This window comes from Loxodonta africana, chromosome 2, assembly GCF_030014295.1.
Source record: "Loxodonta africana isolate mLoxAfr1 chromosome 2, mLoxAfr1.hap2, whole genome shotgun sequence".
NCBI lineage: Eukaryota > Metazoa > Chordata > Mammalia > Proboscidea > Elephantidae > Loxodonta > Loxodonta africana.
The window spans coordinates 75,748,032-75,762,166 of NC_087343.1; the positions used below are offsets into that span (position 1 = coordinate 75,748,032).

At 41.9% G+C, this 14,135-nt stretch overlaps 1 protein-coding gene across 2 annotated transcripts in view; it reads left to right on the forward strand.

Annotated features, from left to right (window-relative positions):
* MAP1B (microtubule associated protein 1B) overlaps window positions 1-9,090 on the forward strand; it is a 103,880-nt gene extending 94,790 nt beyond the window's left edge. For both annotated transcript variants that reach the window (XM_003408093.4, XM_010588205.3), the window contains 2 exons: window positions 3,373-3,611; window positions 4,827-9,090. In XM_003408093.4, coding sequence (XP_003408141.1) covers window positions 3,373-3,611; window positions 4,827-4,982 — 395 coding nt within the window. In that variant the 3' untranslated portion in view covers window positions 4,983-9,090. The remainder of the gene's footprint in view (window positions 1-3,372; window positions 3,612-4,826) is intronic.
* The last annotated feature ends 5,045 nt before the right edge of the window (window positions 9,091-14,135 follow it).

A 14,135-nucleotide genomic window follows, 5' to 3' on the forward strand; every position in this document is an offset into this window, starting at 1 on the left:
GTCAAGGAAGATGTGGGCGCCCCGATGTAGGCCACAACAGTCCTACTTTCATTTGAAGAAGCTGTTTGGAGCCTTTAAGTTTCCCTTTTTGTGCTAGGGTCATGAGGGAGCACAAATTGGTGCTTTACCTTCTCTTTACTATCCTCTTTGTGCCAGAAGGTAGATATCCCAGCCCAGTGAGCCCCTTAGACTTAGGGATAGCTCAGCATATGACCCAGAGAAGCTCAGGCTCACCAGACGGGATTCCTGGGCCTGCACCATTCTGGAACACAGCAGCTGAAGCTTTGTTCTAAGTCTTCAGAACCAAGGGTATAGTTTAAACCTTCCCTGGCAGACTGTGTCAGCATTGCCTTTAGCCACACCGGCCCCAGAATCAAGCCGAGGAGACACAGGCCAAAGATCCGAAAGGACAAGGGAAAACCGAAGTGTTCTGAGTCAAGCCTGGAATAAGCAGTTTAATCCCAAGATTTATATTCCAATTTTTTTTTTCTATTAAAAAAAAAAATCATCAGGCTGGAGATACCTCCCTATTAAAGGCAATGCTTTTGTTTTATTATCAGCCAATAAATACCATAATTTCAGTTGACCAGTGGGTACCCAGTACAAATTGAGAGAGAAGTATCGAAGGCTCTCTTACTCCACAGCCTCACTAGTAGAGATTCATCACACTGTTGCAGATTGAGATCCTACTTGGCAATGACCTTGGCTCTGATCATTCCTGTTTTGGTCTTGATTCCCAGACTTATATTACTCCTCAGACATGACCTGGGTTTTTTATGGAACAGGTGACCCAGCTTCCTCTTGTTGCTTCCAACCCACATGGCGATTTGCATTAATACATTTTATTTGTTTTACACAGTTAATTGGGGTTTTCAGATCACAGTTCACAAAGTAATATAAATTGACTCAAACATATAAAACAAAATATAAATAACATTTCCTTGATTTATTAGGGAAAATCTGATCGATGAAGCTTTGGAGCTCTCAAATTCAGTACATTTTAGAAAGTATCAGTTATAGCTACAAATTTTTACTTTAAGCAATACAGAGCATCAATTTCAGGACTCAGTTCTCATCAGATTTCGTCTTTTACATGCATGTAGAAAACAAACTGCATTTGTTCATGCTTATAATTCATGACAAACCACCAGACAAGTCCCTCCTTGGTCTGAAAGAGTTGTCAGCTCATCCACACTTCGGAGAAAACATGATATCCATTCCAATGGATAAAAACAAACTTAAATATGCCACCAAACTTGCGAGAACATATGCCCTAGCCCATGCAATTGATTTTTTAAAAATCTTTTTGGTCATTTAAAGAGGTAATCTAAGGGCAAAGTAATAAATAAAGACAAGTTAATTTGAACATGCCTTAAAATGCTTTTCTGATGAATTTCTAAAAAGGGAAAATCACACTATTAATTGATATCTAAAACAAACCTGGGTCGACTTTTGGCAAGTTCCTCGGTTTGTGCTTCTGTGAGCAATATTCATTTGGTGTTCATGGGAGTGATTTAGCGCTCAGGTTATTAGAAGAAAAGGAACACAAACTTCTGCTACAAGCCATAATTCTTTAGAAGGCCCACAAATCAGTATTTTGAAGGCTGAATTTCAGCTCAGGTTCATTAAAGTGACCAGTTAATGTAGTCAAAAAGTGAGTCAGTTTATTCAAGTATCAGTTTGGCTGGTTCTTACCCTCCAACCTCCTGCAAAAAATAAAATTGGACAGTTGACAGAATTCACTGATGGTTTTGATTATGTGATGACAGCCTTTAAAAATCCCATAGAGAGTGGAAAGAGGATCAAGCATAAAGGATCCAGCCTGTGTTTTCAATGACTTTAGAGCGGTGACCTCAAAACCAGCTGCACATTAAAATCACCTGGGGCCCTTTTAACAAATAGTGGTGCCCAAGCCCCAGCCCCAGCCCAGTTGTAAATCAGAGTCTGGAGGGCGCGGCCTGGGCATCAGCATTTTTCATAAGAGCCTCAGGTGATTCTTTGTGCATCTAGGGTGAAGAGCCGCTGCCTTTTAATGCTAGTTCTGTTAGTGTTTCAAAGACGTTAAACCTTCTGAGATTTGTAAATTAGTTTTGTCAGTGTGAGTATGTTTGTTGGGGTTTGGGGTGGAATGGGGGAGGGGATACAAGAGCAGCTTCTAATATGAGCCACATAAACAATGAACATTTTAATTGATCATGGCTCATTGTATGAACTCAGTTTCGAGTCCAGTTTCTATCATCTCTTCCTGTTTGTTATACTGCATTTGCAAAGTTTTAGCCTTAATTTTAATGGCTTGTGTTCTCCACATCAGCCCCCACCTAGACTTCAGTCTTGGCCTGGGTGGACTTCTCCACTGGGGGGCAGTACTATTCTCAAGCAGAAAAGTTGGTACAAGGCCTGCTGAGGGGCCCACCAGTTAGAAGAACCTGCAGGGACTCAGTTGCAGCAGATTTCTGTCTCCCTTACCCAGTAGAAAGTTGAAGGGGGAGAAAGGGCCCACGAGCTACAGGAGAACTGGCTGAGGTGGCCCCTGCTTCCTGGAACAAGTGAGAATGCCAACCCACCAAACAAGATGCCAGGAACTTTTGGTTGGATACCGTCCTTATTCTTACTTTGTCCAGCCTGTTCTGATTTAGACTGGGAATTTTGGCTACAAGGTGTCCCCCTCCCCAGTCTGGTATGTCCTGCTTGGCTAGACAAAGCCTAGTCTTTCTTAGCCTTCCTCTTGCCAAAGCTCAGTATCCAGCCTTGTTCTAGGGAGGGACGTGTCTGGCTTTTCAAAGTACTGTGCAGAGGAGAGAACACAGTGGTTCATCACTGCTTACGAATGGAGTGAGGTGCTGAGGGCCTTTGAAATCCATATGGGATTGAAATCTGATCCATTTGCAAGATCCAATGTGAGGGTATTCAACTGCTTATAAAATTGCTATAAATGAAATCCTAGAGTGGATTCCTGAGATCGCTTGACTATGCTTTACCAAATGCAAGTGTCTCCTTTTGACTTTAAAATCTGTTTCTTAGATCATTTTTCAAATTAAGATGCACATTAGTAGCTCTTGAAGGAGGAGAGTTATTCTCTAATTCTATCTTTTTGAAAGGCCTCGAAACACTCTGCTAATGCGTTGTTCACAAAGGGAAACCATCCACTTCTTCACTTCTCTGTTGTGATGGTAAACTACCATGTTATATTTTCTCGGATTGTCAGTGTTGAATGCCCTCCACAAGTTCCCAGGGGATGGAAATGCCCAGTGCTCCCATCGCATGTCCCAGAGAATCTCTTCGTGGATGAGTAGGGAACGTAGACTGGATGTGTAGGTCCCTTCTCATTGCTGTGACCCTTGCTTTTTCTTTGTCTTTGTTTACTTACCAAAGGACCAGGAACCACCAAGACGGCCAAATCCTCAGCCGTGCCTCCAGGTCCCCCTGTGTATTTGGACCTGTGCTATATTCCCAACCACAGCAATAGTAAGAATGTTGATGTCGAATTTTTCAAGAGAGTGAGGTCATCCTACTACGTGGTGAGTGGAAATGACCCTGCTGCTGAGGAGCCCAGCCGGGCTGTCCTGGACGCCTTGTTGGAAGGGAAGGCTCAGTGGGGCAGTAACATGCAGGTAAGAGCCCAAGGACAGTGTCTGCACTGCTGATGGAGCTGTACCCAGAGACACCTTTATGCCTGTGGATCCATATGAGGTGCCTCATGGGTCTATCACACATGACATTCCTGAGGGCAAAGCAGATTTAACAAATAGAACCTGGTCTCAAATATTTGTGTTGGCACCACCACCACGGCCTTGGAGGAAGGCCACTTCACCTCCAGAAGGGCATAACTAAATTATCTGCAAAATGGGTCCAAGATTACTTGCTCTGTCCCCTAATATACCAAGAGTATTGTGTGTGCATGAATCAAAGTGATTATGTTTAAATGTGAGAGCTACTAAAGAATCGTCTTTACTCCTTTGCATTTCATAAATAGACCAAGCTAAGAATACGGACTTTTAGAAAATCAGCTGTCCATGTGAAATTCCACAGGAGGGACACTGCTGAAAATGGTCCTCAATAGGTTGCTCCCAAATGTCTACTTCCAAATAACCTGTCTGGCCATGAGCCGCCCCATATTATTTCAGCTGTGATCTTTCCTTATCTGTGTTTTGTTTGTGGTTCTTCAGAGTCACATAGTAAACTGCGTATGCATAATCTTAAATAGAATTACATGTTACTTAATCATAGAGATTTAATGAGAAGGACAAGTGACCTCTTAATGAATACTAGAGGAAAGTTTTTCTATTTAAGCCATTACCCATGCACCCCGCTCTTCCACCCCCAATCACACACGCAAGTTAAAGATACAAATCTTTGTTTCCAGGATGAAATTACAATTACACACAATTAGTGGACTTCTAAGGGCTTTAAGTTACCACAATAGCTAAAATTCCTTGGATTAAATATACAGCATCTTTAATGCAAAACTCACCAGTTGTGTTAAAGGAAATACAAGAAGTTGCACCATAATTGAAGCACTTCTCTTAACACTAAAGAATTGAAAAACTGGCAGTGAATATAGATGAACTTATTGACTAGTCATTAGTTGCCTTTTGGTTCCAGCCTTCATCTCCCCCCAGAATAAATAATTTCTTTGTGGCTTTGTTCTGGTTCCTGGAAAATGAAAGTTGAAACGTCCTTTGCATTTCTTGAGGAATACAGAAAATGTTCCTTGCTTTTCCCTTCTTCCTCTAATGATTTAACTAACACCTTGTCATTGTTTTCTTACTTTTTTTTTCATCTGGTTTCTAGCTCTGCCTTTAAATTTGTTTTTTCTCTCCCTGCAGGTGACCCTGATCCCAACTCATGACTCAGAAGTGATGAGAGAATGGTACCAGGAGACCCATGAGAAACAGCAAGACCTCAACATCATGGTTTTAGCAAGCAGCAGCACAGTGGTTATGCAAGATGAATCCTTCCCTGCATGCAAGATTGAACTGTAAAAACCAAGACCAGCCACACCACAGGATTTGAACTTTACATCCAGAAATTCTTCAATTTGAAACCATCTTTTCTAAAAAATCAATTCGCCTAATTAAGTCACTGAACTATTACCTGCCAAATGCTATACTGTGTCATGGTGATACAAGTCACTAATATTTCTCAGTTTTTGCTGATTGCTAAGGGAAGTAACAGTATTCCCACAATAGGGTTCAAATTACTGCAGAATTACCTACCCCAGTTCATCGCTGCTGAACATTTGGAAACCATGCACTAGCAAACCCAACTGACTTCTGCTAGGTAGAGGCATTTGTCTTAAGAGAGAGAGGGAGAGAGAGCAAGAGAGAGCAAGAGCAAGAGGGAAAGCAAGCGCACAAAGAGAGAGAACACAGGAGAGAGAGAAACAGAGAATGAGAAAGAAAAAGAATGCAAGAGAAGGAGATGTAAGGGAAAGATTGCTGGTGAGATACCCAGAGAGAAAAAGAGAGAGCAGGGTGGGGTAAGGACAAGAAAATAACCAAGAGTTAGGTCTGCATTTTCTCAGGCAATAGGCATTCTGTAGTCTACCTAGGGAAACTTCAATCTGTGTCAGACTGAGTCATCAAAAAAGGTCTTACTTTTCTAAAACAAGTTGGCGGAAGAAAACAAAAAGAACAAAACTTGTTATGAAGGCGTGTGAGATTTTCACGCCTTAATTTAGCTCCTTCAGTTTGAGGGCTGCACACTGACATAGCATAGCGAGTGTAGACTGGACATGCAAGTGGTTTGAACCCCCTTCGGAACTCTCAGACTTTGTAAACACACGACTAGGTTGATCTAAGGCATGCTCCCAGCATTTGTCCACCCACTTAGGCCGCTCTGAGTCAATTAACCTGCATGTGTCAACACCCAAGTCCACCCCAATTAACTGAAGCAAATACCAAAGCAGTTGGGAGTACATACGGTAGACAATTTGCCTTAGAAAGTGACTTGAATGTACAAAGATACTTGATGCACTTATTTTTTAATGTGAGGCGGCAAGTTTATAAAACATCTGTGTAGGATTATAGATACTTGAGTTAAAGGAGCATGTGTGTGCGCATGTGGGGGTACTAGAAGCTGATCTGATTGGTGCAATGGTTTGATGCTGAGTCATGTGTGTTGAACACCACCTCAGTGCACCTGTGGCCCCTCAGCCAAACAAATTGAGCCTTTCATAGCTTCTTTACTACTGCAAGTTCAAGATTGAAATGGCTTCTATGATCAGAACTGGGAAAACAGTGGATCTTGTAGTGGAAGAGGTTCTCAGCAGGTGTACAGTATTTACCTTCCTTTGTCTTACATTTGCTTTTTTTATTTTCAATTAATTTCAACATAATAGTGGGAACAAATGTACAGAAGAATTTTTTTTTTTTTTTTTAGATATGTGAGAACTTTTCATAGACGAACTTTTTAACAAATGTTTTCATTTACAGGAAATTGCAAAGAAGTCTTTTTTTAAGTGTTTCGTAAGACAAAAAATGAATGATTTTTTTGAAGTTCTGGTGAGACTGAAGTCTGATATTGCAGTAATAATATTAAAAAACCCATAACTAACAGGAATAATGATACCTTCCACCCCTTGATCCCCATAACATAGAAATCCGAGTATGTGCTAGTTGAGAGTGGGGGAGGACGGCATGGTAGGCTATGTTTCAGGGCCTTTACAAGTACATCATCCTACATACTTCTTTCAAGATGTTCAACCATGTGGTAAAAGAGCCAAGCCACGTTCAAAGGACCCTAGCATAAATTTGCTTTGGGATGTTCTTTTCTGGAGAAAAAACAAAAGAAATAATACATTGAAAGCAAATGAATTCCCAACTCCCACGATTCATCACGTAGAGTCCAGAGATCATTTCCATCATTGAACTGTGAACCTGGGAAGCCAGATCATGGTTAAAACTGATGTCAGGTTTCAAGTTGCAGATCACTGCACCCAGTGTTCAGATGGAACAACTTCTCCGTGACAACTATACTGTGTTCTGTCGTGTTGCATTTCCTGCAGACTCTGAGATCTACGAAGTAGTGGACAGTGACCTCATTTTATTGTCTGTTATTTATTTCAGAATTAACATTGTTAGTTTATTTTTGACTGATAAGTATATGTTTTGCACTGCTAACTGCTATGAGGGTTTAAACAATGCTTCTTCAAGGTCCCTTCCTTCACTGAGGGACTATGCAGTCTACTTAATGCTGTGAATGACATTTTTCAAATGTTTAGTTTTTTTTTTTTATAAATGTTCTATTTTTGTTAGGCTTCTCTAGAAACACTTTTATTTATTACCCTATTTCTCTCAAGTCCTTGAAAAGAACACATTGATTAAGGGTACAAAAAATTAACACACAGTGGAAAAGTCATTGTGATGAAAATGATTTTGAGTATAAACTGATCTAGTCAAACATTTCATGAGACCACTTAAGAGACTTACTTAAGATACATGTACTTTACTTTGCTTTAAAAAGTACAAACATTTTAGGAGAATTATAGCCCATCTTCAATTATAACCACTCTATCCGACTCCTGTTTTTTCTGTTCTGCTATGGGATTTAATGGGAAAAAATATACAAAAACTGTCACTGGTCAGCTGGCTCTTTTTCCTAGAAAATATTTCAGCACCTTTCTCCACCCACTGTTCCCAATGATGACCAACCAGGAAAACCAAACTTTGCATTACAGTTTGCTCCTGTCCTTCTAGACACCTTTCCTACCTTGTGACTAACCTAATTTTGCTAGTTTCATACGTACACGATTAGTTTTGTAACAGCCATCACAATGTACCATGTACATTCATGGTGAGAGCAAAAGATTGACAGACTTCTAGGAGCTTTGTTTGATACTGATTACTGACTCCAATTGTACAGATTGAATATTTGAGTGGAAAGAATTTACACTCTGTTGAAATGATGGGATTCCATCGAGATAGCACTCATGATCATGACCTTTTTGGTAGTATTCTTAAACAAAATTCTACAGAGACTAAATGTTAGAGATGATCCTCCATTTTCAATTTTAACCAATTCTACCCCTTTTCCCGAACCCCAACCCCTGTGCATGCTTTCTCAGTCTTGTGGTGGGACTGGATACAATGACTGACTCCCTCTTTAAACGTCATTTCCCATGGAGTTAAAAAAAAAATTTTTTTTTTAAACCTTACATATCATAGTGAATGGTTTCCCCAGTGTATATGAATGTTTTAAGTGTCTCCAATAGCTTATGCAGTTTAGGAGCTTTCCAATACTCTTTTAATAAGATTTAATCATTTGCTAATGGAATTTTACCATCTTGCGTTTCCCCTCTGTTCCCAAATTTCAGCTCTCTGGAGCCGTTCTACGATTCCGAAGTTGCTTTTATTGCCTCTCTTTAGTCACCTGTCACAAGAGGCTCTTGCTCAGTAAAGATATTGTGAGTTAGGATGATAACTTTTTTTTTTTTTGCGCTTCTGATTTAGAAGAAAAGATCTTGTTCCCATATGAAAGGAACTGTAGGCTTTTATCTTTTAGCCAACTGAACAACACACCAAAAGCAGCCTAGGGATGAGCATTTTTTCAAAAGCAATTAGGTTATTCACCTGGTATTAAAACTATTTGCTATTAAAAACAAAAAACAAAAAAACCTGTGACTTTACTAATTTAAAAGGCAGCATCAAAAACTGAAAAGGAAGAGAAAAAATAAGCAGCTTCTCTGCCCTCATTCAGAGCTCTCAGAACAGGAGCCACCGACCGAGAAGAGGCATCAAGGCTGGGCTGCCCTGGGGAGCACAGCGCCGATGTGCTGCATGCAGCCTTCTCTTCCCCCTGGGAGGGAGTGGTCTTGAGCCAGCCTGAGAAGCCCCTCACACTCCTCTCTCTTGTTCTGAATGGTGTTTGTGTCAGTCTGCAGCTGTGTATGGTATTATGTCTTATAATCCTGCATCACTTCTATCCTATCCAGTCATATCTAATGTAGAGAATTAGTTTCCAGTGAAAGTAATATGTAGTGCTTTTATGATATTTGTGTGCAATATCCCCTCTTCCATTGAGGATATTTGATGTAAAAGGAAAAAGAAAAAAAAAATCTCAGTTCCACAATAAAATACAAAAGTGACAAAAGTTCATGTGTGTGCTGTCTTTGTGTTGTTGAGTTTGGCTCCTCGGGAGTTGAGGTTTTCCGCCCACACACAACCCAGGCAGCTGAGGCATTCATGGCAGATGAGTGTCTTCTCACAGGGGATCCAGACATTTGGCAAGGAGCAAGAGGGCCTGCTCCTAATTTATCCAACTGCTACTAGCCAAGCCCTTGAGTATTTTAGGGTTTAAGGACATACCAATGTTAGAAACTAGGAGGTGAGGGGAAGGGACAATTAGAATTATTGCTTAAAAAAAGTAGGAGGCCCTGGTGGTTCAGTGGTAGAATTCTTGCCTTCCATATGGGACAGTTGGTATGATGCTCAACAGATTTCAGAGGCGCTTCCAAACTAAGATGGACTAGGAAGAAGGGTCGGGAGATCTACTTCCGGGGGGTGGGGAATGACCCCATTGTGCATAGGTCGCCATGAGCGTGGGGCTGACTCAATGACAACTAACAATAACAACAACAGAGCAAATAGCTAAACTCATCATTGACCTTGAAATAAATAAACAGACCAGTGTAGCTGAAGGAGGATATTGGGCGGGTTTCCTGTGCAAACGACAAATAAAAATACATCAGACACCGGGTTCTAATAATCCTAGCTCTGCCACACCTAGCTGCAAACCACAGTCACTTTTCCTGTCTGGCCTTCCTTTGTTCCTTTCCTCATCTGTAAAATGAGGGACTTTTGACAAGAGGGTCAAATTTGATGGTCTCAAGGCTGATATTGTGGGCTCTACAAAGTTGTTGGCTAAGAACCACTCATTAACTACACCCAATGTGTTATTATCGCCATCTTTCCTTTCCGTACATGAAATGAAAATGTACGTGTCAAAACCCAACTCCCAAGAGAAAAAAAGGCAGTGGGAGGTCCTCTTACCACAGTCATCAAATGTAACTTCTCCAATAAACTTCTTTGCTTATTTCTGCCATGAATTTAATGTTTAAACAGGTTTCCTTCCATCTTACCAGGCTTATCATGGGGGAGAGTATTTTGCCAGGTTGAGGAATTTCAAGTTAAAGGTTTCTTCCTGTTTGTGGGTTTATCATGCTTGAGCCTCTTCAGATTACAAGCTGGCGGAGCTTGTGGAGCTGGAGACACTAAGGACACTGAAGTGGTTTCTGGTTATGGAAAAGGGTCTGAACCAGCTGGTTCAGGTGACAGCAAGCACTAGTGTCGCCACAATAGATGTGCCATCCTAGGTTAGGTTCTGCAGATTCAAGAGCAAACGACTCTGAAGTGCCACTGTCAGCGTGCGTTTTCAGGTGAGTGTGGGTAACTTCCAGTGGTTCTGGGTTCCGCCTTCTACTCTAATTACAGCCCATGGCACTTGAGGTTACCCCTGATTCCCGATCCCCTCACGGATGCCCGCAAGGAACAGCCAGAGGTGGAGACTCTAAGAGACGCATATCAGAGCCCTTTGTAGAGAGCTTTAGTGTGATGCTGGGACTACACGGGTAGGTGAGTTGATGAAGAAATATGATCTCAGCCTCTAGAATCACAATGTGTGCACTCGGGCGATCAGTACTCTGGAAAGAGCGAGTTTTCAAAATTGAGGTGCTATAGAGAATTCAGAAGTCCCTAGGTGGCAAAAATGGTTACGCACTTGACTATTACCCAAAAGGCTGGCTGGCGGTTTGAACTCACCCATAGGTGCCTTGGAAGACAGGCCTGGTGATTTGCTTCTGAAAGGTCACAGCCTTGAAAACCCTATGGAGCACTTCTACTCTGCACACATGGGGTCGCCGTGAGTTTGAGTCAACTCAGCGGCAACTAACAACAACAACATAGAGAATTCAGAGATTTTGCTCTTAAAATTTGGAAGCATATTAGCATACTAATGTATCAAAGCTTTCTTAAAAGTTTCTTGTAAACATTACAATAAAAGCAAAGAGAAGGAGATTGGAAAGTAGGATTATAGGCCCCATTCTGGGTCTAAAATGACTTTGATTTGCATTTGGAATTACTGTAGTCTGTCATTTGGTTGAGCTCCTAATTAGTTTCTTGCTCACTACTATAGAATAAGCTCTGTATTTAGGAGAACAAGTAAACCCGTTGCTGTTGATTCAGTTCCAACTCATGGTGAACCCATGTGTTATAAAGTGGAACTGAGCTCCATAGGGTTTTCTTGGCTGTAATCCTTGTGGAAGCAGATTGCCAGGTCTTTCTTCTGCAGCACTGCTGGGTGGATTAGAACTGCCAACATTTTGATTAGTAGTTGAGTGCCAACCATTTGTGCCATTCAGGGACCCAAGTTCTATATAAATAACATTAATGTGCTGTGGATTTGACTCATGGACTAAAGGTTGTTTAGTTTACAAGAGTGCCTGAAAAGAGGAGAAATTCCCCTCAGTCATTCAAATGACTATTGTACCATTACTCTGCATCCAGAAGTGGACTTTACTGCAGGGATGTAAAGGTCAACAAAACATAACTGCTGCCTTAACTGACCGAGGAAGGCAGACCAGCAAGGACGGAATGGTACTACATTGTGGCATGAGATTCCAAAGTTCAAGGGCAACTTTAGGTAACCCTAGGCAAGGCGTCAGAGTGACGTCGAAGCTGGAGTGTGTGTGTGTGTGCTGGGCAGAAAGCACATTTCAGACAGGGGAAAGAGCTCACACAAAGACTCAACGGAGACCAGGGCCAGCACATGCTGGGGAGCACATAGAGTGGGAGGGCCTGGCGCCTCAGTTGCTTCCACATGACAACACACACACAAAACTTCACAGATGGTTCTTTGGCCTCAAAAGGCCACTGTAGCCTGTCCTGAGTCATAATGATGTCTCTTCATCTATCACACACACTCCTTGACCTCACATTGTGCCTCCGAACTATAGAGTTCATTAACTGATCTTATTAGAAGTCACTATTAGCCAGAAGGGCTTCTGAAATCTCTCTAGAAACTAAGGGTTAAGCATGTTAGACCTCAGGGTAGGAAAGGATTACTAAGAGATTTTACTTAAATCTATCAGACTAAACTTCCATTGTTATTTTCCATTCTACTGCCAAACTATCGAGTTCTGGCCTGAACCTAGGGTGACCAGCCATCCTGGTTTTTCCAGGACAGTGCTAGTTTGGTTTTAGCACTGAAAGTCCCGAGTCCCAGGAAATTTCTCAATCCTGGGCAAACCAGGTCACCCTACCTGAACCCCCCCTGTTCTTTATACCACCTTCCCTCCCATTCCTTCCAGACCCAGGCCCAGAAAAAACAGGGAAGAGTTCACTCCCTTCTAGCTAGTCCTTTTCTATATGGTGAAGGTAGGTTTCTCTCAGTTTCTTTTTTTCCTGTCTTCTAGGCAAATTGTAGTGCTCATTCTGGATGCTTTGTGTCCTTAACGATGATCTCCTAACACACTCCTGACTCATGAATTCTTGGCCTCTTGTATAACCCCAAGTCACCATTTCATCGTTGGTCTTATACTGTGTGTCTTGGAAACACACTGGAGCCCTGTATGCAGGCTGTTTTGGTCATATCCAGTACCTTTACTATGAGCAGTTCTTCTAGCTGACTCTCTGGCGATGTGTTCACAGATGATAGAGCAGTGCTGACCAGGCTTCGTTCATGGGGTGGTCTCTCCACAGACCAAAAGGCACAGTTCTATTTCATGGTTCAGAAGATCTCCACACAAGCCAGAAATGCATGCTGCATTAATGTAGGCTCATGAACTTAAATGCATGTATAAACAGATGACTTGTACACTTATATCTCCAGCCTGAACCTCTTCTCTGATCTCCAAACACATATATCCTGCTGCCTATTAAGACCTTTTTTTTTTTTTTTTATTTATTAAGATCTGTTTGGATGTCCAATAAGGAATTTTAACATACCCCAAACAAAATTTAACATGTCCCCAAACAAACCCTGATCTCCCTCTCCAACCTGCTTCTCCCCTTAGACTTTTCCACCTCAGCAAATGGCAAATGCGTAATTCCAGTTTTCAGGTCAAAAAACTTGGCCAGTCAGCAAATTCTGCTGGCTCTCTCTTCCAAATACATCAGAATAGTCCCATCCTCCCGCTTTCACTGTTAAGACCCATGCCCAAGCCACCATCATTCCTCTGGGATTGTTGCAGTAGCCTCCTAACTCATCTCCCTGTTTCTGTCTTTGATCACCTTGTGAACCAAGCCTCTGAAGCACTGCTCCACCAGCTGTGAAAACATGGTCGGTAACCTCCAGAGAAGCTGATTCTCCACACAGCAGCTAGAGTAGAATAATCCTCTAAAAAAACGTTAAGCTGAGTCATGCCACCTAGTGCTCAAACATTTCAAGTGGCTGCTTATCTCCAGTCCTTACTAACAGGCTAGAAGGCCTTATAAAATCCGTGCCTTCCTATGCCCCTTCTCTCTGACCTCCTATCCCCTACTCCTTGCCTTACACATTCTACTCCAGCCACACTAGCCTCATCATCCCTCAGACACGCCAGAAATGCTTCCATTTCAGGACCTTTGCACAGCCTGTTTCCTTTGTCTGCTGTGCTTTCCCCCCAGGTGACTCCGTGGCTCTCAACCTCACTCCCTTGGGTCTTTGCTCCAATGTCATCTTCTCAGCAAGTCCTTCCCTAACCAGCCTGTTTTGAATTGCACCTCCACCACTTAACTAGCATTCTCTATTTCTCGTCCTTGCTTTATTTTTCTCCAAAACACTTATCACCATATGATACATTATAGACTGATTAGCTTATTATCTGTCTCCTTCCACAGAATGTAAGTGCTGGGAGGGAAAGAATTTTTTTGTTCCTTTCTATATCCTGAGTGACTTTTTAAACAGTGCCCGGCACATAGTAGGTGTTCAATAAATGCTTGCTGAATGAATGAGTGAATATAGTCTCAGGTTGACACAGCGGTTATGTGGTGTAGTTGTTGGAAAGTAGGCTTGGGATCAGACGAACTTGGATGCAAACACTGCCCTTGCTACTTACTAATTGTGCACCCCTGGGCAAGTCATATAAGTCTGTTTTCTCCTCTACAAAATGAGGATAATAATTCCTGCCTTGTACGGTTGTTGGAAGGATGACAGGATGT